The following is a 20,230-nucleotide window of genomic DNA, read 5'->3' as shown; positions in this document are numbered from 1 at the left end:
AGAGCATTAATTTGAATACTTCAGGCTCTACCAATCGGGAATAAACTGAGTTACGATCTGACAAAAAGCATCTGCAGCCCATTCCCTTAAGAGTCAGCAGGAGCAACGCAATGCAACCTAAGACAACCAGCCACTGTTTCCAAATCCAATCATGTTACAACGACAAGCATTTACACGCGGCGGAAAATCCTTCGCCCTGCCACCCATGCCTGTTGACGCCATCGGAGTGGGCAATCGAGCCGTCCCGCCTGACCTAAAAGCTAACAGGGATTTGGGCGGGGTCGGGAGCATAGAACCATCCCCTTGGATTCAAGTTGGGTCGCACAGCTCACGGGAACAGAGTCATGTGGGAGTATGCATACATATCGGGCTGGCACCAAAACCTGTTCCGCGCGTATGTGCGGAAACAACCGAGCAATGATAAGAGGGCGCGTGGGGTTACTGTCCCAAACCCTAGCAATGCATGCAGCAAAGGTGGGCGTTGGTGTGGCCGGAAGACCAAGCACCGAACCAATGAAGCACCAGAGAACCTTTCGCCTAAATTCGTCTGTGGCATAAGGCATCCTTGGAATGCGGGATTGTCTTACTCTCTATCCCGGTAGCGGGCAGCTGACGACCACTTTGTCGGACCGTCGGCCTTTCTGGACATGAAAACACAACACTTGAATGTACCTGAGTCACAATACTCTCCAAGACTTTGTCGGTGCTGACGTAGAAATGTAGTAACAGAGTTCGTAACTCAAATTTACATAATGATCCCCAGTAGGGTGTTTTGTCCTCTGGGTCAAATAAGAGGTGTGTTTCTGCTATCTCAGGGATCATGCATATTGGCTGAGAGGCAAACAGACGGCAACGGCTGAAGCTTGGCAATGTCTTGATTGGGCCGCCTTGTATTCATGTAAGATGAATCCCTGTCTGTCGGCTCCACCTTAGAATGTTGAGACAGCTTAAACTCCAGGCATATTATCTATTTGTATATATCGTTAAACAAAATAGATCTTTAGAGCTAATCAATCCCCCATGGTCAGAAAATGCTTTAGGATACACAAACTTTTTTTTTTTTTTTTTTTTTTTTTTTTTTTTTTTCCAATATGATTTGAGTGATGAAAATGGGGAGCATCCCTGAGAAAACCGAGATTGGGCAGTATAGTATATAAGGTAATATGATCAAGTATCAAATCTGTGGAATTACCTTCCATATTTTGTGAAACTTAGCTTGGAAATTGAAAGAGCGCGTATACCAAGAGAGTGACGATAAAGAATTAAATTCTGATATTCCAGCGTGATGTTTTCAGATCCTGAGAGTATACGCCCGGAGAGCCCACTGAGCCTTGCACATCATCTAAGACTGGAGGCGTAATGACGATGAATTCCGTATCACAGCCGGCCTCAGAGGGATCAATCCAGTATCGTTTGACCAATTTCCACCATGTCTTGCTACAAATATCTTGATTTTCCAGCTGTGATTTTGCGATAGCCTTTTGGATATCAGATGCCCTCAGTGTATCGAAGATCCACTTGCTGATGCGTGCCCGTACATCTGGGATCAGTGGCAATAGCTGCTCCAGGCCGCTTTCGCTCTTCGCGCGAGGAAGCTCTGTCTCTGTAACTGGTAGGGGCAGATACGGATTGGAAAATTGGCGGCCACCAGGAAATGTCATTGTATCGAACTCAGTAGGTGGGAATACTGTTTCCACTTCGTCGTCATAGGAGAATCTTGGTCCTACCAGAATTTCTTTCTCTGACTCTGTCATCTCGGATTCAGAGAAGTCTTCATCGTCGAGAGGGTCTTGAACATGCTTATCTTCGAATTGTTGGGGTTGTTTGAAATCAAAGCCATTCTGCTTGAGAGTGAGCTGTTCCATTTCTGCCGGAGAAAGTGGTAATGCATGATTTCCGTTTTGAAGTCCAGGAGACATTTCCGCGTCGGAGCCAAGCTGTAATTGCAGGTCTGTGTTCGGAAACAGAGCCTCAAGATTTATATCCAAGAGGTCTTCCGTTAGGGTTGCAATGAAATCGCCTTGGCGGTCAGCGAGCTTCCATTCAGCGGTATCGTAGGCTCGCTCTACTTGATCATACTCTTCTTCGGCATTTCCAAGGTCGTTCTGTGCTTGTTGGATCTTTTGATATATGGTAAAAAGCACCTCTGGATCGAGTGCCTTGGCGTTAAGACACATTTGTCGGAGCTCACTAACCAGCTCAGATTCGAGGAGACGAATAGTCATTCGTCGGTCTTGCATTTGTTTTCGTTTCTGTCGCAGCCTCATTCGTTCGGTGAGAGCTAGCTCTCCAAGCTCCTTGATCTTGTCTTGATCATTCTGTGCTTCGTCTAAGCGTGCCATAAATTCATTTAGAGCAGTTTGGAGGCAATTAGGAGCTCCAAATATGTGATCTTGATTCTCCGCCGGAGTTCGATCCATTCGCGGTGCGTAACGATCCAGATTCTTAGGATCATACATATTGATATGTCTAGTCGTGATCTTGCCTTTGAATGCCGCGCTGTCCACCTGCTCAGCCTCGAATGATAGAGACCACCTTCTGAAGATGAGGTTTGAGGAGATTGAAGGGCTTCAGACTGCACAGCTGGAAGGCTACGGATCCGTAGATGACTAAGTTACCCAATGTCTTGTGAAACATCAGCTTGTCAAACCACTCGTTGATCAAAGAAGGCGAGATATGGCGGTTTCTCTGCAGTGAGACGTAAGCCTTGTTTGCCGCGCATGATGTTTTAGAAAGAAATCGGCAAGGATGCGCGGTTCACGACATACTGTGCCGCGTTTGTATTTCGTGTACACACTTACGTGGCCGCGAGCCTCGGGAAGATAAGGCAATCAAGGACGCGGGAGTGGCAGAGATGGATAGTGCACGCGCCACTGCGCATGACTTTCCTGTCGTGTAACCATGCAGTCGAAACGCGGCGCCTCCCTTTGATGACGAACCCCTGCCCACAAGTGCGGGGGTTGCATGCGGAGAGATTGCTGTTATGTTCTCCTCGGATTTTCAACCATCTTGCCTCTGGTAGCATGATGCGGCTCTGCTGCAGTAGTGGCAACTAGCTGGTTTATATATAGGTCTATGGCTCAGGGCTGTAGCGAGCTGTGCTTCTGCGGAACATGTGACACCATTGCGGTGACAATGAACAATTCGCCAAACTCTTGGACTTGGACTTGGAACCGCCAGTACGACGACTACTACACACAATACTGGAATGGCGGTGAGTTTAACTGCGTCGGGTTTTAGTTGACTGGCGGCCTAACTGACTTTGCCGAAAAGCCCGATTCGTCACTGTTTGGGGCAAATATGTGACGAGCAATAGGCAGCAGTAAGACAATGTACATATTGCAAGCATATTACCACGTTCTAAACCGACTTTATGAGCAAGCCCTTCGTTCCAGCTACTCTATCAATCTTTGTATCCGGTTCTGTGCCAAAGGCAGCAGCAGCAACAGCCACAACCCTCGAATGAGCATCACCAAGAGGCAAGACATGAGAGTGAAGTGAATGACGAGGACGAAGAAGAAGATGAGAATGATGAAGATGGAGAACATGATGAAGACAAAGGTGGAAACGAACATGAATCAGAACAACAGCAGCAGCAGTGAGTTTACATTGCCTACATCAACGTCGATGATACTAAAAACGACTTAGGACTAACCATCGTGACTCTGTGATTTTTCACTCAAACTGTCCCGTGCGAACTCCGAGCCTCTCAGCTCAATCGAGAACGGAAACAGAGAGTGTTATATCAGCCGACTTCCCGGCACATACAATCAGAGGAAACCCGCAACAGGGGCGATGGTCAGCTCTAGATTCCAGCTACCAGATTCAACCCAACGCGCGACAGTTCTTCAAGCAAGGCCGCGTACGTGTACAAACCAGCAGCACGGCCCCAACTAACACGGCGCAGATGTTCGCGATTCTTTTCAGCGAGCCGATGGGTGAGACCGCACCGCCGAACTTGGCGAGGGACAACGTGACCGTCGTCATCTACGGCGGGCACGTCTACACAGACATCCGGCGCTTTGTTGTCGTGAAAGAGAAGCGGGGGTTCTGCTACGCCTGGTCAGCAGCCAACCGCACTCCAACGTACTCAAGACCAAACCCGAGCTGACAGCCCCCGTAGCCCCGTCTCGACTTACAAACGCAGAGGCACCACAAAGCCCGGCGTAGACGCAAACGCCCACGCCATCGTGTACTGCACGAACTCACGCCCCTACTACCTGCTGGGCGAGAACCGGATGACCAAGGAGCCCATCGCCATCGAGCCCGCTAACAGCTCCGTCACGCTGGAGCCGGAATCGCGCATTAATTTTGGCCTGCACCATCCCATCCAGCACAACGTCAAAGTGAAAGACCTCGGTCGTGTCTGCGCGCAAGACATGGGCAGGTTGATCGCCTACTGGCATTTGGAGAACGATTTCGAGGAGGCTGGGAGCCTGCTGGAAACTTTGAACTTGGGTTAAGCTACGGAAAGGTGTGTCGTCGGACAGGGTCTGGATGGCATGCTTACGGTGCACGCATTATACGTTTCCGCACTCTTTCCTTACACGCATTTTCTTTGGTTGGATAAGACGTTCCGTGGACGAGCTTCTGTCGAACCGTTTTCCTACAGTTGTCACGGCCGAAATACGTCTTTCCTACAGCCATGAGTCGTCTACGGAGTTACCATACGTAATTTCTTTGTTTCCAATTCATGCAACCATCGCATATGCACCAGTGTCAGGCCGAGAAGCGACTGGATGATGTATTAACCTGCACCGCGTTACCATCCTCATCATCAAGAGAGATTTACCGTCTAGTGAGATAGGGAAGGATATAAGCATTTCCTATAAAATACTCCCTGGTTAGCTAGAAGCCTACATCCTAGACATGAGTGAGAGAATTTTAGACTGCACCCATACTTACAAATGTCTTAACTAAGTTTTAATCTAACTCCGTACAAGTATCATTACTTCGTTGGGTGGTGAACCTCGCTTCCTCCCCTTAATCCCCTCACCCACACCACCATCCCCTATAATGAGCAACCACCAAAGCAATCACCATTGACAGCTGGACCCCTACCACGACAACCAACGGAACCATAGCAGAAACAGCCAAGGAAACCAGTATCAAAAACCATAATCCGACGGTAAAGGTACTTCTGACGCTGGACCTGTCCGCTTGGAAAGAGGGTCGGATGTGCGTTTTAGGAAGCGTCGTGGCAGATGGATTGCGTGGTAAGGGGGCGTCTGTAGCGTGCGTTTTTGTGTATGCGGTGGTTGTGGTGATTGTGGGTGGCGGGGCGTTTGAAGACGATTTGTCCGAAGATGATGTGCTTGAATGTATAGTGTCCGGAACGTCCGCTGGCTCTTTTTCCTGATGCTGTAATGCCTTCTGGTCCGTAGTTGCGTAAGCCAGCAGCGCTTCCTCCTGCCCCTCTACCTCTTTCTCTTCGGCACAAGTGCCGTTGGTGCCGTCTTCAATTTGCTGGTGACGCGCCAACGGCAACAGAGGTGCAGGCACCATCTCCGTGCTCGTTTTCGCATCCGACTCCTTCCCTCCCACCACCACCGTCTCCATACCCTTCACATCCATCTCCATACTCGCCTCCATACGCGTCCCCGCTTCCTCCTCTTCACCACCACCACCACACACCCATCCATCATCCCCAACCCACTCGATCCGCTCAAATCCATCATCATCATCACCAATCTCCTGATCTGACAACTCCCTTACCATCGTGACAACACCTCTAACCGACCCCAACAGCAACAACAAACAAACAAAAAACGACCCAACCTCAACCCCAAATCTCGTCTCAGAAAAAACGTCCAAACCCCTAACTGGGAAACAGAAAACGTGTCTAGCAAGACTTGACCGCGCAAACACTCACTCATTCGCACACCCACCACCCCACCCACACCCCCTTATATACCCCACCCCTTAGCCTCCCCTTCCTCGTACCGTGGCACAGAAACCCCACGCCCACGCGACCCCTTGCATCTTGCACGGCGCAACCTGGCTTGGCAGCCGCGCCCTCGCACGACAACAGTACGACGCGCCTAGTCCTGCACGGCGCGGCAACGGGTGCTGGGCCCTTGCTTTGCGGGCTGCGAGACCGGTCGTGCGGCGTTTCTCAGCTGCTGCGCGGTCGCGCTGCCTGCTGAGCAGAAGGCTTTGGCGCCTGAAACATGAGAAGAGGGGCGTGATGGGTCATATGTGCGGCTGTTTTGATGTTTTCTGTGGCTGAGCGATGAGGGGGTAGAGGAGGCGTTGTTCTGAGCTTTGCGTGCGTGAGGTGCAGTACATCTCGAGTAGCGGCGTGCATTTGGGTCGACGGCCCATACCCCCAGCAGGCAGGATGTGGCGGCGTTGTGTCCATCCAGCAGCTTAGCCAACGAGCGGCGCACTCTGCGATAGTGATATCGGTGGTGTAATTGTGGTTCTTCAACAACAATCAATAATCCCACCCCTAAAGAGCCGACAACAAGAACTCTGTATCCGCGCTCTTTACCCTTCCACGCCGTCCTATTCCGTCCCCGTCAGTCCCCTTCGGTTCCCTCCGGCCCCCTCGTTTCCAGAAGCCCACTCAACAGCTCCGCGCCGGCTTACCACCGCGTGTCAGCATCCGGCGCAGCAATACTACTCATACAAGCCCGCACGACACGCGAGTCACGATCCTTCCATCCGTCTAGAAGCGCGGGTGTGGGGGCGGCGGCGCGAACGTTATGTGGGACCTCTGCCTTATCAAAAACGCCTTGCCAAGCGCATCCAGAAGAAATCCCAAAAATCCATGGGGGCGAAAAACCGTTCACCGGTAGAGCCAGTCCATAAGGCAGCAGTCTGTAGCCCCGGTCTTCGCTATGCGGCGGCCAAGGTCGCTAGGGTCGGTGACATGGAAATCGAAAGACTGGGCCGAGATTCCTGCTCCAAAGGACTCCTAGTGCTTATTCACGGATCTGGAGGCCGAGACTAGCCAGACCGGCGACCGCTTCCTGCGGTAGAGGAAGCCGAGACGGCGCAGCGGAATCCTGGTGATGGTGCAATACCTGTGGACTATTCTGGACGCGCAGTTGAAGGTACGAATGTTGCGTGGGGACGTTTTGAAACGGCGTGGGGGTTAAGTGGTTGGTTTTGTATAGTGTTTGGTTGGCGTGTTGGTGGCTGTACTCGAGTAGGATGCGCTGGGGAAGAAACGGCTTCATGCGTGCTGGTTGACCTTTCGTTAGAGCGTTTAGGTCCCTTCCATGCATTCACGCTGCTCGTCTGTGGACACGTCATGTCTCTGAAACCCATACCAGACGACCACATCACCAAATGTCGGCCTTGCAAGGCACAAAGCCAAGAACAAATGCGAATACGGCTGGAGACGAACAAGGCGGAGGTAATAAGACAGATATAGTAGTATTGTGGAGAGCAAAGGGCAGCTTGGACTCCGTCCATATTACCAAATCACTCTGAAACAGACTACACTTAGGGAATGCAACATGTAAATTCTGATCGAGAGGACAGATCGATAACGATGAGATCTGAAGCAAGCGACTCAAGACGGAGATGGGGAGGACTGCAAGGAAATCACGCATACGAGGGCCATCAGCAGGGAAAAGCAGAGGAGAGAGCACTCACGACCGGCGAGCTAGGTGCTAGAATGAAGGACACCGAGATGATCGTTGATCGCGACATTCGAGCCCCGCGATCTACTCTAGAGTACTACTCATGATGCTCCGGCCAGGGTGTTTGATCAGCAGGGTTGTCAACGTGTACTCGTACAAGGCCTGGACGCATCGGTCTGGTGACGCAGACGATCAGCGCGAGATGGTCGTTGATTTCTTTATGCTGCAGACGACAGCGGCCAGAAGCAAGATGTGTGGGGGAAGCCTAACGAAAGAGACGTAATGTAATCATAGTACCGCCCTATTATCAAGGTGCCAGGAAGATGATGGTGTAAGCCATGCCCGCCCGGGCCCGACATCCGAAGAGGCGCAATAGTGGTTAGGTATCTCTGTCGTTGGGCGCGTGGTGTTTTTCCCTCATGCGCGACACGATGACGACTTGGCAGGAAATAAGAAAGAGGGCGTTACGCTATGTAAGCTTAAAGATTGCGTATTTGGAACATGACGCGGGATGAGTCTCAAAGCAGGCCGAGAGCCAGCCACTGGGCTGATTCGCTCTGCCGAGAGCCGTAGGTAGTTACCTCGGGGCACAGACTGCCGGGCCAGTCGAAGGGTTTCTCGTACGAGTATTGAATAGATGTGACAAAGTCATGAATAATCGACTAGGCCTTGGATCCCTTGCGTGATGATGCTCACGGGGAAGGCGGGGGGCCAAGGTCCAAGGCAGAGTAGGCGGCGGGAGAGCGTCGCAACGGGGTGGATGGATGGGGCGAGGTGCATCTTACTCATTCCTTGGCAGCGGGCGAATGAGAATCGGCAAGGAAACGTCGGGATGACGGCAGGCGGTAGTGAAAAGCGCGCAAGGCCGACCGGCGTTTGGGCTCGAAGCATCTCGGCCTCTCGACATGGAGATGTGGGGAGGGCAGCAGGGCAGAGAAGAGAGGGCGCGGCGGATGATCTGCTCATCTAAGCGAGCCAAAGGCGGAAGCTCGGCCTTTGTTTTTTCTGCCCGTTTTTTCTTTTTCCTCGTTCCCTGCGCGCATCGGCGGGCCTCGACCTTCTGCGCAAGAGTCAAGTCACACGTTGCCTCGGCCCAGCCCTAAAAAGTCTCGTTGTTGTTTGCTGTCTGTTGCTGTTGCTGTTGCTGTTGCTGCTGCGCCTTGCTAGAAACAACCATGTACTCGTATACCTCTAGATCATAAAAAGCCGCCCGTGAAAAAAGCCAACCATTACCAGCCCCTCCTCTCCTGCAATCAACCCTCTCGGCCTCGTCGCAGCCAATCCTTGGCCTCTCGCATTGACCCGCCGCGCATTCGACCCTGCGGTCCTTGGTCGCGGCCTGACCCCACCATCCAAGCGCCCACGCCCGAACGAGCTAATTTTCCTCCAAGCCCTCCTGCAACACCTACATCATCGCCCGTCCAGGGTTCCCGGCGTTCCATATTAAGTGCCTGCCGCCTCACCGGGGCCCTTGGTTATATTTATTCCAAGCCACACTCCCGCGCTCAGTTTTTCTGGAAGCAGATCACTGAACATCACTACCTCCACTGACCACCGATTTACCTACAACTACCTCTCTCGGCTACCATTACCACCAACTCAACTCAACAATGTTCTCTTGCGCAAACTACGAGCGCGGCTGCCGCGGTCGCTGCAACTCCCCCCAGGGCCGTTGCTCCTCCTGCATCACCCTCAACCTCCAGGCCATCCGCACGCCCAGCACCTCCTCGGTCAGCTCGACCTCGTCGACCTCTCCCTACTCGGCATTGACCATGTCCTTTGCCTCTCTCTCGCAACTGCCCAAGGGCAGGTGCTGAACGGCCAACCAACCACTGCGCGTGTAACCACCCTCGCGTCAGTTCTTCTTCACCTACCACCACCACCACCACCGTCTTGCCCAGAGCATCCGGTGACCTACTTACCTCTCTCCTACCGCACCGCGCCGTGCCCGGAGAACGCACGGCCGGAAACCAAACTCACCGCTCGATCTACCTACCAACCATCCCATCTGATTCCTAGAGTCATGGATTTCCATTACTACTACCACCACCACTACTATTACTACCACCTCGATTGAGGACAAGAGAGAGAAAGAAAAGGAGCGAGTGAGCGCCATAAGAACATGGCACACCACCACTACCACTACCATCGACACGTTACGAGCTACACGACAGCCGCCGGACCAGTGATGGCACCAGGCTTTTTTTTTACTTTCGGGGGGAAAGGGAAACAGGGGCGCACTTGAATTTCCACTACCACCACCACTACTTTCGTCTTCGTCTTTGATATTGGCTGTCTTCTAGCTGCACAGCCTTTAACATTGGATGAGCGAGCCCCCTTTCGATCAGGGAATTTAGCGCAGGCGCTCGGGGTCGGAGGACTGCTTTTTCTACTTCTACTTCTACTTTTCATCTTCTTCTTCTTGGCACACCGCTGCTGTGGTGTCTGTCGCACACACACAAGCGCGATAGGGTTTCTGTTTCTTCTTCTTCGCATTTCCTTCGATTTCTTTCTTCTTTGATATCCCATTTCACTCTCGCTATACGAGACATCTTTTTTATTCGATCGATAGCAGATCTTCACGTTAAGACCTACCTACCTGGGTCCTTACTACATTACATACTACATACTACAACAACTATCAAATACCACTACTACAAACAACAACAAGATCCACACACACATCACACGTACATACACACACTCAATCGCTCCCGTCCCTCTCCCATGCCTCTTCCTGTGCCACAACTACAACAGCCAACACGCAACCACCAATCACCCCATCGTCACCACACAACCACAGCAATCACCACACACAGCACACCACAGCACAAGACTCCCGCGCCCTTGCAACCGCAACCCTCGTACTGCATACCCGGCACCCACCTCCGTCCACAACGCACCGACACGCGCCGCGCGCCCCACCACACGCACGCACGCATTGAATTCCTCGCCCCCAGCCCAGCCCCCCACCCCGCCCCCGCCCGTCTCCAGACCACACAACGTCAACAACGTCAACGTCCCCTTCGCTGCCATGCCATGACTCGCCATCATTGCACTCACCCACTTGGTCCATGGCAATAGATTATAGCGTCCCGTCGACCTACCTCCTTACCGGCTTAGCTACCTACAGTACCGGCCTAGCGGCCTCCCCTGCCCCGCTCCGCCACGTATGTATGTTATGCCCGCCGCCCGCCGGCCGCACGGAAAGGGACGGTTCCGCGCACGCAGGCGCTCGCGGGCGCAAACGCGAAGGAAGGCCGTGGCTGCGGGTGCGGGTTGCTGCGGCTTTGGCGACTGTGCGCCGTGAAGGGTCATGACATGTCTTGACGCTCAAGCGAAAGGAAGGAGGGTTGAAGGGATGAAGGAACGGCGTCAGAGGGTGAAGAAACAGATGGGGGAGGGGGCAGATTAGATCGCATTGCACGGCATTATTGGAGTGGGTATGGACTCGACTGCATCCGGACCTTGGTGCTGGGCCTTGGTGCTGGTGCTGGTGCGATGTGAGGGTCGTGCTGTGGGGACGTGGGGTGCGGCGTGTGTCATGGGCGCGGCACGTGGTGTGCGCGCGAGCAGTGATGTGCTGCGCGCGACGTCGTGGGCCATAGGAGTAGGCCACGGGATCGAGGGGTCGCGAAATTAGGAGTGCGTGAGGGAGGGAGCGCGCAAGGGAGGGGGGAGTGCGAGGGCGGCGCGGCGCCGACGGTTTCGACGACCGAGGGAGGGGAGGAGACAACCAACCTAGCTGCAAGAAGAGCACGCTGCGACTGCGCTCTCACATACCTGCCTCACATGCCTCACATAATATACGGGCCGTCACATTTCGCATTTCGCATTTATATAGGTAGGTAAGCTCACGAGCATGAGCACGAGCAACGGCACAGGGAACCCTCTCTCCGTCCCTCCACCACTCATCCCTCCCTCCTCTCAACCTGTCGTCATCCCGCCCGCTTCCATGCCCTTAGAAGTAGGTAGGTAACATCCCTCCACCACCACCTCCTCCGCCCATCCGCCCATCCGCCGATCCGCCGCCGCCGCACTGGACCGACTAGGGCAGGGTACGTAGGCAGCGTAAGCTACTACCCACGAGCATGGACGCACGCGCGTCATGCATCTCTGTTCGTTCGCGGGGACGAATCGGGTAGGCCGGGCTGGGTGGGCTGGCTGGCTGGGTTATGGGATGGGGTGCGTGTGTATGGGTTTGGAGGAGGGCGGGTCGGTAAGGCCTGGGGTTAAGGTGTGTATGGGTGTATGGGTGTGGATGTATGCTTGGATGCTTGGATGCTTGGGGCAGAAGACCAGAGCAGCTGCGCACTTACTACCTACAGTACCATACCGTGTTCGGCGGCGGGTACGGCGAGGCGGAGCGGTGACGGACTGTCTGTCTGACTGTCTGTTTTAGCAAGTCCCAGTACTCGACTCGCAGCCCGCAGCAGCGTGTGCTGGGCTTGCTTGCCTGCTTGCCTGCCTGCCTGCCTGCTGCTGCTACTGCGGCGATAGCTGCGCCTAGCCGTTTCGAGCGAGCGAGCGGTGAAATGGGGATGGGGGCTGCTTCCGGGATACTGGAGTTGGCGTGCAAGCAAGCGCCCTGGCGCGCGGGAGGAGGAGGGAGCTGGGAGTGTGGGGTCGACGATGCGATGGGATGGGTACTCTACCTTAGCTTGTGCTGGGGTTTATTTGTGCAGAGTGCCAGGAGTAGCTAGGTAGCTAGCTAGGGTGGATGCTGCATTGCTGCTGCTGCTGGCTGTTCATTGACGTCGTCCTCGTAGAGTAGGTAGAGAGGTAGGGTTAGTAGTGCCAGGCGCCGGAGTGCCTAGTTGGGTATTCCGGGGCGTGGGGGAAGAAGCCCATCAGCAATCAGCAGCAGCAGCATACGCACACACACACACATACGGAGTACACACGAAAACGCGCATCTACTACTACAGTCACAACGATCGGCACCGCGACCCAAAAAACAAAACAAAAGCAGGACCCACGCACGCTCTCATGCTCACCAGCGACAGCAGCTCGTTCCCGCTCACCAGCCCGCCAGCCCGCCAGCCAGCAAGCAAGCAAGCAGGCAAGCAGGCAAGCAAGCATGGCATGCACAACGCGCCCAAAACAACCTAGTGTGCAACCGGGCCCGCCCGAGCCTAGACCCGGCGATCGATCGTGCGCGTCGGTGAGCGATCGGGGACATTATTCATTTTTGCCCACCACACACAGCTAGGCGAGCACGGGGCAGCGAGCTGTGCCTGGGCGCAACGAGCTATGACTGGCTTGCTTGCCTGCCTGCTTGCTGCTTGCCTCGTGCTTACGTGCCTTGTGCTTTGTTGCTTGTGCGTAAGTACTCTAGGTACGTACTGCGTGCGTGTGCGCTTGTGCTTTTTGTGTGCTTGTGCCTTGGTTTTTTGGGGGCACGGCGAGCCAGTGCGCCTGTGCCTGCGTATGTGGCGTATGGGCCAGATGGATAGGCGGGCAGCGGGCGACGGGCAAGGCGACGAAGACGACGACGAGGACGAAGGCGAGGCGGGCAGAAGAGGCGACAGCTAGACGGATGCACGAGCTATGTGCGCCTGCAGAGCTGCTGCAGAGCTGGCTTCTTTCTTCTTCGGGAGCGGAGGCGCGTCCACCTAGGTTTCGCGGCGTCGGTGCGCCCGCGATGCAGGGCTGGCAGACAGGCTTCAGGTAGTAACCAGGCAGCCTCTCCTCTGCCTCTGCCTCGCGCTCCCCGTTGCCCCCCTGTCGCACCCTGTCACTGTCCGTCCGGACGTGTCTCCTCTGTCTCCTCTCCTTTGCCTCCCGCCGCCTCCGCCATCATGCGCGCAAGCGAGCGCGGGCGAGAGAGCCGCGTCTGGAATCTGGAGAGAGATTGCGATGGGCGAGGGGGCGGGCAGCAGGGTAACGGACGGTACACCATGCAACGGGATCTAGACGGGCGACGGATGACGGCGCGATGTCGTGATGACTCGACAGACAATCTTCTGGGACGTTTGGGACCGGGTCTGGAACCCGGGGCGGCGGCGGGCCTCCTGATTTTCGCAAAAAAAAGGCCATCATCGGCATCGTGGTTTGTTCGGTCGGTCGGTCGTGGAGAAGGTGGGAAAACAAAGGGCGGCCTGCGGCCACCAATGTTTGTCCAATGCGCACGCCCGCTTGTGCTGAGGGGGGATGAAGATCGGCAGGATTGCGCGTTTTGCGGGGGCTCTGCCGCCCTACTTGTACTTCCCTGCGTCGCGTCGTTGGCCGTTCGAGAAGGCCGCGCCAGATTAATTGATTGATTGAGTGCGCCCCTCCCCTCCCCCCTCCCCCCCGCCATATGGGGCACGGCACGCCGTCAAGTCACGCCAGCAGACAGAGAGAGCGGTGAAGCGTGCCTTGGCTGTGCCCATGGACATTGGACGGGTGCGGTGGGGAGTTTGCTTCGGGCGTACGCGTACGAGGGCCTCAATCAATCAATCAATCATCAGGAGATGGATGGCCATCGAATAGACAGAAGGCGGCGTCGCTGGCGGTCAGCAGGCGGCGAGGAGCAAGGCGGAGTTTTTTCCCTTGTGCTGTTTGATTTGCGCGCGCATCCTCCAGCCCGCGTCCGATCCAGCGTGGCGATCCAGATCGCACGTTTCGAGGTTTCCCATCAATGCCGTTGCCATGCCGCGGAGTTGTGTGTTTCGAACAAAGCAAGCAAAGCAAAGCAGAGCAAAGAACTCTAGCAGTGGTGGCAGCGCGCCACTTGTTGGCCGGCCTGACGAAAAAACGCCACGCGCGCGCCCCGCCCCGCCGCCGCCTGCCTGCCTGCCACTGCCAGTGCCCGCCGTGTTTCGTTTCACCTTCCCACGCTCCCTTCCCTTCCCATTCCTGCATCCTGACACGCGCTGCCCACCTAGCCTCCGTCGCTCTTGGTTCGTCGCTCTTCCATGGGTGCGTGGGCTTGCGCAATCCGCGTGCGTGCGTGCGTCCACGAGGCCCTCCGCGCCTCCCCTCCCCCCTCCCTCGCCACTCCTCCCCGCCCGCCCGCGCCAGGCACCCACCGCCGTTGCGAAGGCAGAAACGTGGGCCTTGCGCCAGGCCAGACTTGCCCTTTTGTTTTTTGCTCCTGTTCCTTTTGCTTTTTGCTTTCGCTTTCGCAATTCGGCCCTCTCAGCCTCCTTGGGCCCGGTCGAGACCGTCTTCCGCCTTAGGTCCACTGTTTTCGTCCATCATCCTACCGTGCCTGACTACCTACGAGTACCAGCAACCACGCCCCTTCTAGAATCTGGACGCCAGCCCTGTCCGATCTGGAATGCTTGAATGGATGACTCAGGACCGACTTTCTGCTGGGCTGGGCTGGCGCCGATGCAACAGCGCGATGCGCTCTGCCGCCTAGGTAATAACTTTGTTTTTTGGCTTTTGCTTTTGACTATGGCTTTGGACTTTGGCTTTGGACTTTGGCTTTGGCGTCCTGCCTCGTGCTTGCCTAGGCTTGGATCTTGCGTGCCGTGCGCCGTGCTCGTCGCGTCTCGGCTCTTGCGAGTGCGACTGCGGTTGTCTGCCTGGCCTGCTCACTAGAGTACCCCAACCCTGTCACTAGCTGTCTGTCCGCAGCCCGCCAGGCCGCGGCCGCGCTGCCGCCCGCCCACCCGTGTGTCCGTCGTCCGCCTGCTTGCTTGCTTACTCGGATGCTTACTACGTACTCTACGTACTCCTGCTCTACTCTGCTTAGGGAGACACGGGAGCAAGGGGATCCGTGGCCCGCTCCCCCGCCGCAGCCTACTCGTAGAGTAGGCAGGCCAGGCAGCTGACGCCTGACGCGCGCGCTCGCGCCGCTCGCTCTTCTTTCTGCATCCGCACTGCTGCCGCGGGGCTGGGGGACTGGGGGGCGAGCAGGTAGGGATCATGCATAACGAGGCTGCCTGCCGGCCTGGGACGCCGCGCGCGCTGCCCTTGCTCAAGCGAAGAATGCGAATGCGATCTGTAGCATCTCATCTATCTCTCTCTCCCTCTCGCGAGAGAAAGAGATGCGAGAGTCAGAGTCAGAGTCAGTCCTCCGCGCGTCCTCCTGCTGCCGTGCCATGCCGTGCCGCGCCTCGGCCTCCCGTCGCGTACCGTAGCATCGCGTCGCGTCGCGTCGCGCCAGTTGCCCTCTTAGGTACTCATGGGATGGGTCTGGACGCCCTGCGCGCAACAGCAGGTCTTCCGAGCGGTACTCTAGCACTCTACTCTGCCGCCGCGGCCGAAGGTTTGAAGGTGGGCTTTCTTTGGGTTAGCCATCGTGGTGGTTGGTGGTGCTCTAGGGTACTCTAGGTTTGGAGCAAGAGGCGCCTGCTTTGCTTTCCCGATTGGGTGGGTGAGCGAAGCGGGCGCCGGCCGGGCTGGCGCAGAGTGTTCCGACTGGGTGTGTGTTTGTGTCTACGAGTACGAGTGCGAGTACCGATGGATGCTTGCTTGCTTGCTTGCCGCTGCCTTCGGGGGATCTCTCCCAGAGTATGTAGAGTAGAGGATGGGTGAGTGCCCCGTGGGTGTGGGGATCGAGTGATTAACCTACCTACTCTAGCACCTTGCTTGCGAGCCTTGTGCTGCTGCTACGTGCAGCCTGGTAGCAGATCTTCACAGACTAACTACGCACTCTAACTAGTTCTCCAGTGACATGGCATGCGCTCGCGCACCCGGATGTTGCTTCTTCCATCCAGGAGGCAGGCAGGGAGGCAGCGGCACGTGGTCCAGGACATTGCTCATCTCAGCTCAGCTCATTTGCCCAGGCCCAAACCAGTAGTAATCACGGTGCAGCAGCAAGTAAGAAAAAAAGCAAACACCACGCCCGTCTATCTCAGCGCATGTCGATCACCGCTCCCTCCTCCTCCGGCTCAGAGACTTGCCGCGCCAAAACAGCATGATCTTCGCAAGGCCTGCTGCTTGCGGCAAGCCGATCCAGCTGTGTTATTAAGCCTGCGCTCCTCCTCTCGCCAAACGGATCCGTGGCGCGCCCCGTGGCGCGGCGGTCAAAGGCTGTGGCGCCGGCCTGAGCCCACGGCTCTCGTCAATGGCGTCCTCCTCTGCGCCGGGCGTTGAGCAGCGGCGGGGCGTTGGCGTGGCGTCGTCGCTGCCAGGGAAGAACAGCAGGTGGTGTTGAGCTGCACGCAAAAAAACGCGTAGAGGGCTGGCTGGTGGTGGAGCTTCGTAGGAGTGCCTTACCTAGGAGTAGGTAAGGTAGGTGGGTTATCCCCGGCGCCGGCGCCCGCTGCTGTGCTGGGGATAAAGGGAACAGGTGGTAGGAGAGCCAACGCCGTACGCATTACTCTAGGCACTACATCGCTGGCGCCCGAATTAAGCTCTGCTTTCCTTGCTCTTGCGCTGCTGATCGTCGAGGCCGCCGCCCCTGGTGGCTGGCCTCCCTGCCCGCCGCTGAAAGAGGGCGTTATGAGCAGCGGGCCAGCGGCGGCGGCGGTCTGGACGGCTCGGTCATGTGGAGGTGTGGTCGCCTGGACCCCCCCGTTTCACGATGAGCAGGCGGCTGAGACTGCGTGTCTCGCTCGCAAACCCTAGAGGAGCTCACCACGCGGTTTTTTTGTGGGCGCCCGCAATCTGCCAAGACCGGCCTGCTTTGGGCTCGTCGCTGGTGGGTGTCTCACCGTTGTTTTCGGCCGCTAGTGCCTGGCTCTACTCTACTCTAGACCAGGCCTATCTCCTGCTGCTCGAAGTCGTCGCTGGGCGGTCAGTTGGGCGGTCGTTGGTGCGGGGAAGGGCTGGATCGTTTGTGCTGCTTGCTGTGGTTCGCGTCTGTTTGGGGTGCTTGTACGACTGTGGTTCGTTTGCTCCTGGCTCGTCTTGATGTAACCGACTTCCTTCAGGGTCTAGACGGTGCATGCGAGGTGGGTCGTGATCGAACTCGAGGAATCGTGCGATTCTCTGTCGTCTATCTCCCTTCGGTGTTTGAGATGCGCTGGTGTAGAGGCTTCGTTGTTTTAGGGTACCGTTATTGGTGGCTTCGGCCGTAACTTACTGCTAGTGTGTTGGCTTCAGGGTCCGGCACGTGGAGGATTGGGATCGGTACGTATTGTATTGCTTGGGATACGGTCGGTAACGTCCGTCACCGTGGAGCGAGATTCACCGTGAAGCGAGATGGTAATACTTGTACGAAGTAGAAGAAGAGACCCAGCTACGATGTGTAGAGTCTTTGTATGCTCTAAGACCTTCTTATCTATATCTAGGACTCGGGCTAAGAGCTGGGCAAGAAGTACTTTGTAGGGACTGCTTTTATCGTCCTCTGTCTCGCTATACGTTGGATCTCGGTTCGCGACGACGGACGTTATTAGACGTACGGCATCTCTTTGTTACGTACTGCACATATGGCGATCATTTTTCTAAATGTTGACGAGAAAATAGGATATTTGTCATTATAAACAACCTACAATACTAAACGCCGAAAGCATTCGTCTAATCTCGAAACTGAGGTTCAAGGCATAGCAATGTATGCATCATTCTTTTGTCTCTGTTCGGCTGATCTCCCTTTCGATTTCATATCCCCAGCTGTCTCCGTTCACTGTCAAGTCCGCAACCTCCTGAGAGGCGCGATAGAGGTTGATTGAGCGATCGATGAGGAAGCGGACGTCGGGCTGGTCAGATGTCTTAGCATGACGAAGTCTAATAGGTCGCTAGGAAAGAACAGTGGCCATACTTACATATTTCAAAGCCATCTCAATGCGAAAGAACGCCTCAGTCCTTATACCTCTTTCATCTGTCACCTTATTCTGTACCTGCTTGAAGCTGTAGTGTGCCTCCTCAAGAGCCTCCTTGATCACCCATGTTTGCATGATCTCCGTCCAAGCAGTGTGGTTAGTGAAAGCTACTTCCGGCGCTAACTTCGAATTCGTACTGAAGACTTTGTCATCAATGAAGTCCCAGAGGTCGCTCCGCAGCCCTAGCCGCCATGGAATGTCCAGTCCATCCTCCACCTTATCATACACATTAGAGCTTTTGGGCTCAGAGAAAGACAACTTAAAGGTCGTATTCGGACTTCCGAGGTTTGTTATTGTCTGGCTGGAAGCAGCCTGGTCGGCTAACTTCCCACCTTCCACAGTCGCTGGAATTTTGCCATCTGCCCCGGCCTCTACGAGCAGCTCAGCAACCCTTAAATGACCATTCGCGACTGCAGCTTGTACAGCTGTACGCCCAATTTCCGAAGAAGCTGATGTTCTGAGATTGACACCTGCTTCAAATAGGAGGTTGACAACTCTCATATTCCCATCTTCCGCTGCGGTTCGAAGGAGTACCAAACCATCGTAGTTTTCTAAACTCCCATTGATGGCTGCATGAACAAGCAGTTGACGAACTATGTCGAAGCGACCACGTGAATAAGCACTTCGGACGGGTGTCTGGCCAGTTTTGTCGCCGAGGTTGATATCGGCATCAGTGTTTTCGAGGATCGTCCTCAGTAGTCCCAAGTGGCCTTGCTCGACTGCTATAAATAGAGCTGTCCTGCCACAGCTGTCTTGCACGTTGGGTTCCATTCCGTTGCTGAGCAGGATGGAAATTGCTTTTTTTCTCGAGTCGGGGTGTATCTTGAACCCATCAAAATTGGCGTAAGCTACGGCCCAATGCAGAGGGGTGCTTCCGTCAGTCGTAATTTTCTTATGGTCACTTCCATTCCGAAGCAGTAGTTCCATGGTTCGAGGATTTCCCGCTCTGGCCGACCAATGTAGGGGAGTGCTTCCGTTAGCCGTCCTTGTATTGACATCACCCCCAGCATCGAGAAGTAGTAGTGTCATGTAAACATTTCCCGCTCTAACTGACCAATGTAGTGGGGTGCTTCCATCAGCAGCCTTTGCATTAGAGTCACCCCCATTATTGAGAAGTAGTCTCGTAGTGGAACGTTGGGCCTTTATGACAGACCAATGTAGTGGGGTAACTGCCAGCCCATTTATAGAAAGGAGTGAAAAGCTAGAACTTGGGGTCACCTTCCCAGTGTCGAGGGTCCTGAGTATAGCGAGGTTATCATTGTAGTACACCGCCGAGGCCAATGAATCGGACCAGGTTGGCAGCTGTACTGCAGTTTCGCCCAGTGCTTTGCCGATGCTTCGCATAATTGTCGCAATTGGTATGATGCAGGACTCTTGGAGTGCCTCGGACCCTGCTATGACAGGGCCATAGATTTTGTTTTTTGTTTCTTCTGTGCCCACGGCCCAGGCGCCGCATACTCCAGGGCCTGTATATAATTCGTCAGCCTCGAAAGGGATAACATAAATAATCACGCTTACCAAGTGGCTCATACGTGTGTATGGACCATAGCTTTGTAGGTGTTTCTGAGCCTCTGAATTTGACAGAGCAAACCGAACCCGTGCCGAACGTGCTTTTGCCCCCAACGGCGACGGCAATTCGGCCCTGAGGCGGAGAATGCGCAAAATCTTCAAGGTAAACATAACTTCGGTTGCCATCTTCGGTGGGAATTTGTATCTCGTTTACTCCGTAGTACTTTGTGTCTTCGAGACTCATCAGAGCCCAGTCTACTATATCACCGGATCCATGAAGGTTTTGGTCGGCGATATAGGATACACTGAACGTGTCATTATGTGGCACCGAGGTGTTACCTAGAAGTTCCATTTGAGACGGATATAGGCAAGTGGGTACCTCTATTAATAGAGTTAGAAAGATAACCCGGCGGAGAGTTTACTGAGTTCTTA

The 20,230-nt window shown here is 55.0% G+C and overlaps 11 protein-coding genes across 11 annotated transcripts; 5 read left to right on the top strand and 6 right to left on the bottom strand.

Moving 5' to 3' along the window:
- Nucleotides 1-1,111: 1,111 nt before the first annotated feature.
- On the bottom strand, nucleotides 1,112-2,225 carry K452DRAFT_320604 (uncharacterized protein; the record flags this gene model as incomplete). The annotated part of the gene is made up of 1 exon (XM_033544338.1): nucleotides 1,112-2,225. The coding sequence occupies one exon, from the start codon at nucleotides 2,223-2,225 to the stop codon at nucleotides 1,263-1,265; it is 963 nt and encodes a 320-aa protein (XP_033394661.1). The 3' UTR covers nucleotides 1,112-1,262.
- Nucleotides 2,226-3,135: 910 nt separating this feature from the next.
- K452DRAFT_320603 (uncharacterized protein) lies at nucleotides 3,136-4,826 on the top strand (the record flags this gene model as incomplete). Its single annotated transcript, XM_033544337.1, has 6 exons — nucleotides 3,136-3,214; nucleotides 3,274-3,322; nucleotides 3,383-3,598; nucleotides 3,649-3,862; nucleotides 3,908-4,062; nucleotides 4,124-4,826. The coding sequence occupies 6 exons, from the start codon at nucleotides 3,136-3,138 to the stop codon at nucleotides 4,461-4,463; spliced, it is 1,053 nt and encodes a 350-aa protein (XP_033394660.1). The 3' UTR covers nucleotides 4,464-4,826.
- Nucleotides 4,827-4,992: 166 nt separating this feature from the next.
- On the bottom strand, nucleotides 4,993-5,718 carry K452DRAFT_310914 (uncharacterized protein; the record flags this gene model as incomplete). The annotated part of the gene is made up of 1 exon (XM_033543370.1): nucleotides 4,993-5,718. One exon carries the CDS (start codon nucleotides 5,716-5,718, stop codon nucleotides 4,993-4,995), a length of 726 nt encoding a protein of 241 aa, XP_033394659.1.
- Nucleotides 5,719-6,995: 1,277 nt separating this feature from the next.
- Nucleotides 6,996-7,559, bottom strand: K452DRAFT_78302 (uncharacterized protein). Its single transcript, XM_033547137.1, has one exon. It carries the CDS (start codon nucleotides 7,420-7,422, stop codon nucleotides 7,036-7,038), a length of 387 nt encoding a protein of 128 aa, XP_033394658.1. The 5' UTR covers nucleotides 7,423-7,559; the 3' UTR covers nucleotides 6,996-7,035.
- A 1,643-nt stretch (nucleotides 7,560-9,202) lies between these two features.
- On the top strand, nucleotides 9,203-9,409 carry K452DRAFT_233302 (uncharacterized protein; the record flags this gene model as incomplete). Its single annotated transcript, XM_033537296.1, has 1 exon — nucleotides 9,203-9,409. The coding sequence occupies one exon, from the start codon at nucleotides 9,203-9,205 to the stop codon at nucleotides 9,407-9,409; it is 207 nt and encodes a 68-aa protein (XP_033394657.1).
- Nucleotides 9,410-9,602: 193 nt separating this feature from the next.
- On the bottom strand, nucleotides 9,603-10,287 carry K452DRAFT_78322 (uncharacterized protein). The gene is made up of 2 exons (XM_033547140.1): nucleotides 10,204-10,287; nucleotides 9,603-10,131 (listed from the first exon to the last, which is right to left on the bottom strand). The coding sequence occupies exons 1-2, from the start codon at nucleotides 10,206-10,208 to the stop codon at nucleotides 9,756-9,758; spliced, it is 381 nt and encodes a 126-aa protein (XP_033394656.1). The 5' UTR covers nucleotides 10,209-10,287; the 3' UTR covers nucleotides 9,603-9,755.
- Nucleotides 10,221-10,857, top strand: K452DRAFT_78396 (uncharacterized protein). The gene has a single exon (XM_033547141.1). The coding sequence runs from the start codon at nucleotides 10,320-10,322 to the stop codon at nucleotides 10,674-10,676; it is 357 nt and encodes a 118-aa protein (XP_033394655.1). The 5' UTR covers nucleotides 10,221-10,319; the 3' UTR covers nucleotides 10,677-10,857.
- A 2,144-nt stretch (nucleotides 10,858-13,001) lies between these two features.
- K452DRAFT_78317 (uncharacterized protein) lies at nucleotides 13,002-14,059 on the bottom strand. Its single transcript, XM_033547139.1, has one exon. The coding sequence runs from the start codon at nucleotides 13,891-13,893 to the stop codon at nucleotides 13,330-13,332; it is 564 nt and encodes a 187-aa protein (XP_033394654.1). The 5' UTR covers nucleotides 13,894-14,059; the 3' UTR covers nucleotides 13,002-13,329.
- On the top strand, nucleotides 14,060-14,900 carry K452DRAFT_78312 (uncharacterized protein). The gene has a single exon (XM_033547138.1). It carries the CDS (start codon nucleotides 14,226-14,228, stop codon nucleotides 14,862-14,864), a length of 639 nt encoding a protein of 212 aa, XP_033394653.1. The 5' UTR covers nucleotides 14,060-14,225; the 3' UTR covers nucleotides 14,865-14,900.
- Nucleotides 14,901-16,837: 1,937 nt separating this feature from the next.
- On the top strand, nucleotides 16,838-17,476 carry K452DRAFT_78294 (uncharacterized protein). Its single transcript, XM_033547136.1, has one exon. It carries the CDS (start codon nucleotides 17,053-17,055, stop codon nucleotides 17,380-17,382), a length of 330 nt encoding a protein of 109 aa, XP_033394652.1. The 5' UTR covers nucleotides 16,838-17,052; the 3' UTR covers nucleotides 17,383-17,476.
- Nucleotides 17,477-17,975: 499 nt separating this feature from the next.
- On the bottom strand, nucleotides 17,976-19,512 carry K452DRAFT_254951 (uncharacterized protein). Its single transcript, XM_033538340.1, has 3 exons — nucleotides 19,119-19,512; nucleotides 18,233-18,785; nucleotides 17,976-18,166 (listed from the first exon to the last, which is right to left on the bottom strand). The coding sequence occupies exons 1-3, from the start codon at nucleotides 19,316-19,318 to the stop codon at nucleotides 18,029-18,031; spliced, it is 891 nt and encodes a 296-aa protein (XP_033394651.1). The 5' UTR covers nucleotides 19,319-19,512; the 3' UTR covers nucleotides 17,976-18,028.
- Between the last annotated feature and the right edge of the window lie 718 nt (nucleotides 19,513-20,230).

The sequence above is a fragment of the Aplosporella prunicola genome, assembly GCF_010093885.1.
Source record: "Aplosporella prunicola CBS 121167 unplaced genomic scaffold K452scaffold_21, whole genome shotgun sequence".
NCBI classification, from domain to species: domain Eukaryota; kingdom Fungi; phylum Ascomycota; class Dothideomycetes; order Botryosphaeriales; family Aplosporellaceae; genus Aplosporella; species Aplosporella prunicola.
Note: the sequence above shows the minus strand (reverse complement) of the source record. Positions and strands in the feature narration are given on the sequence as shown.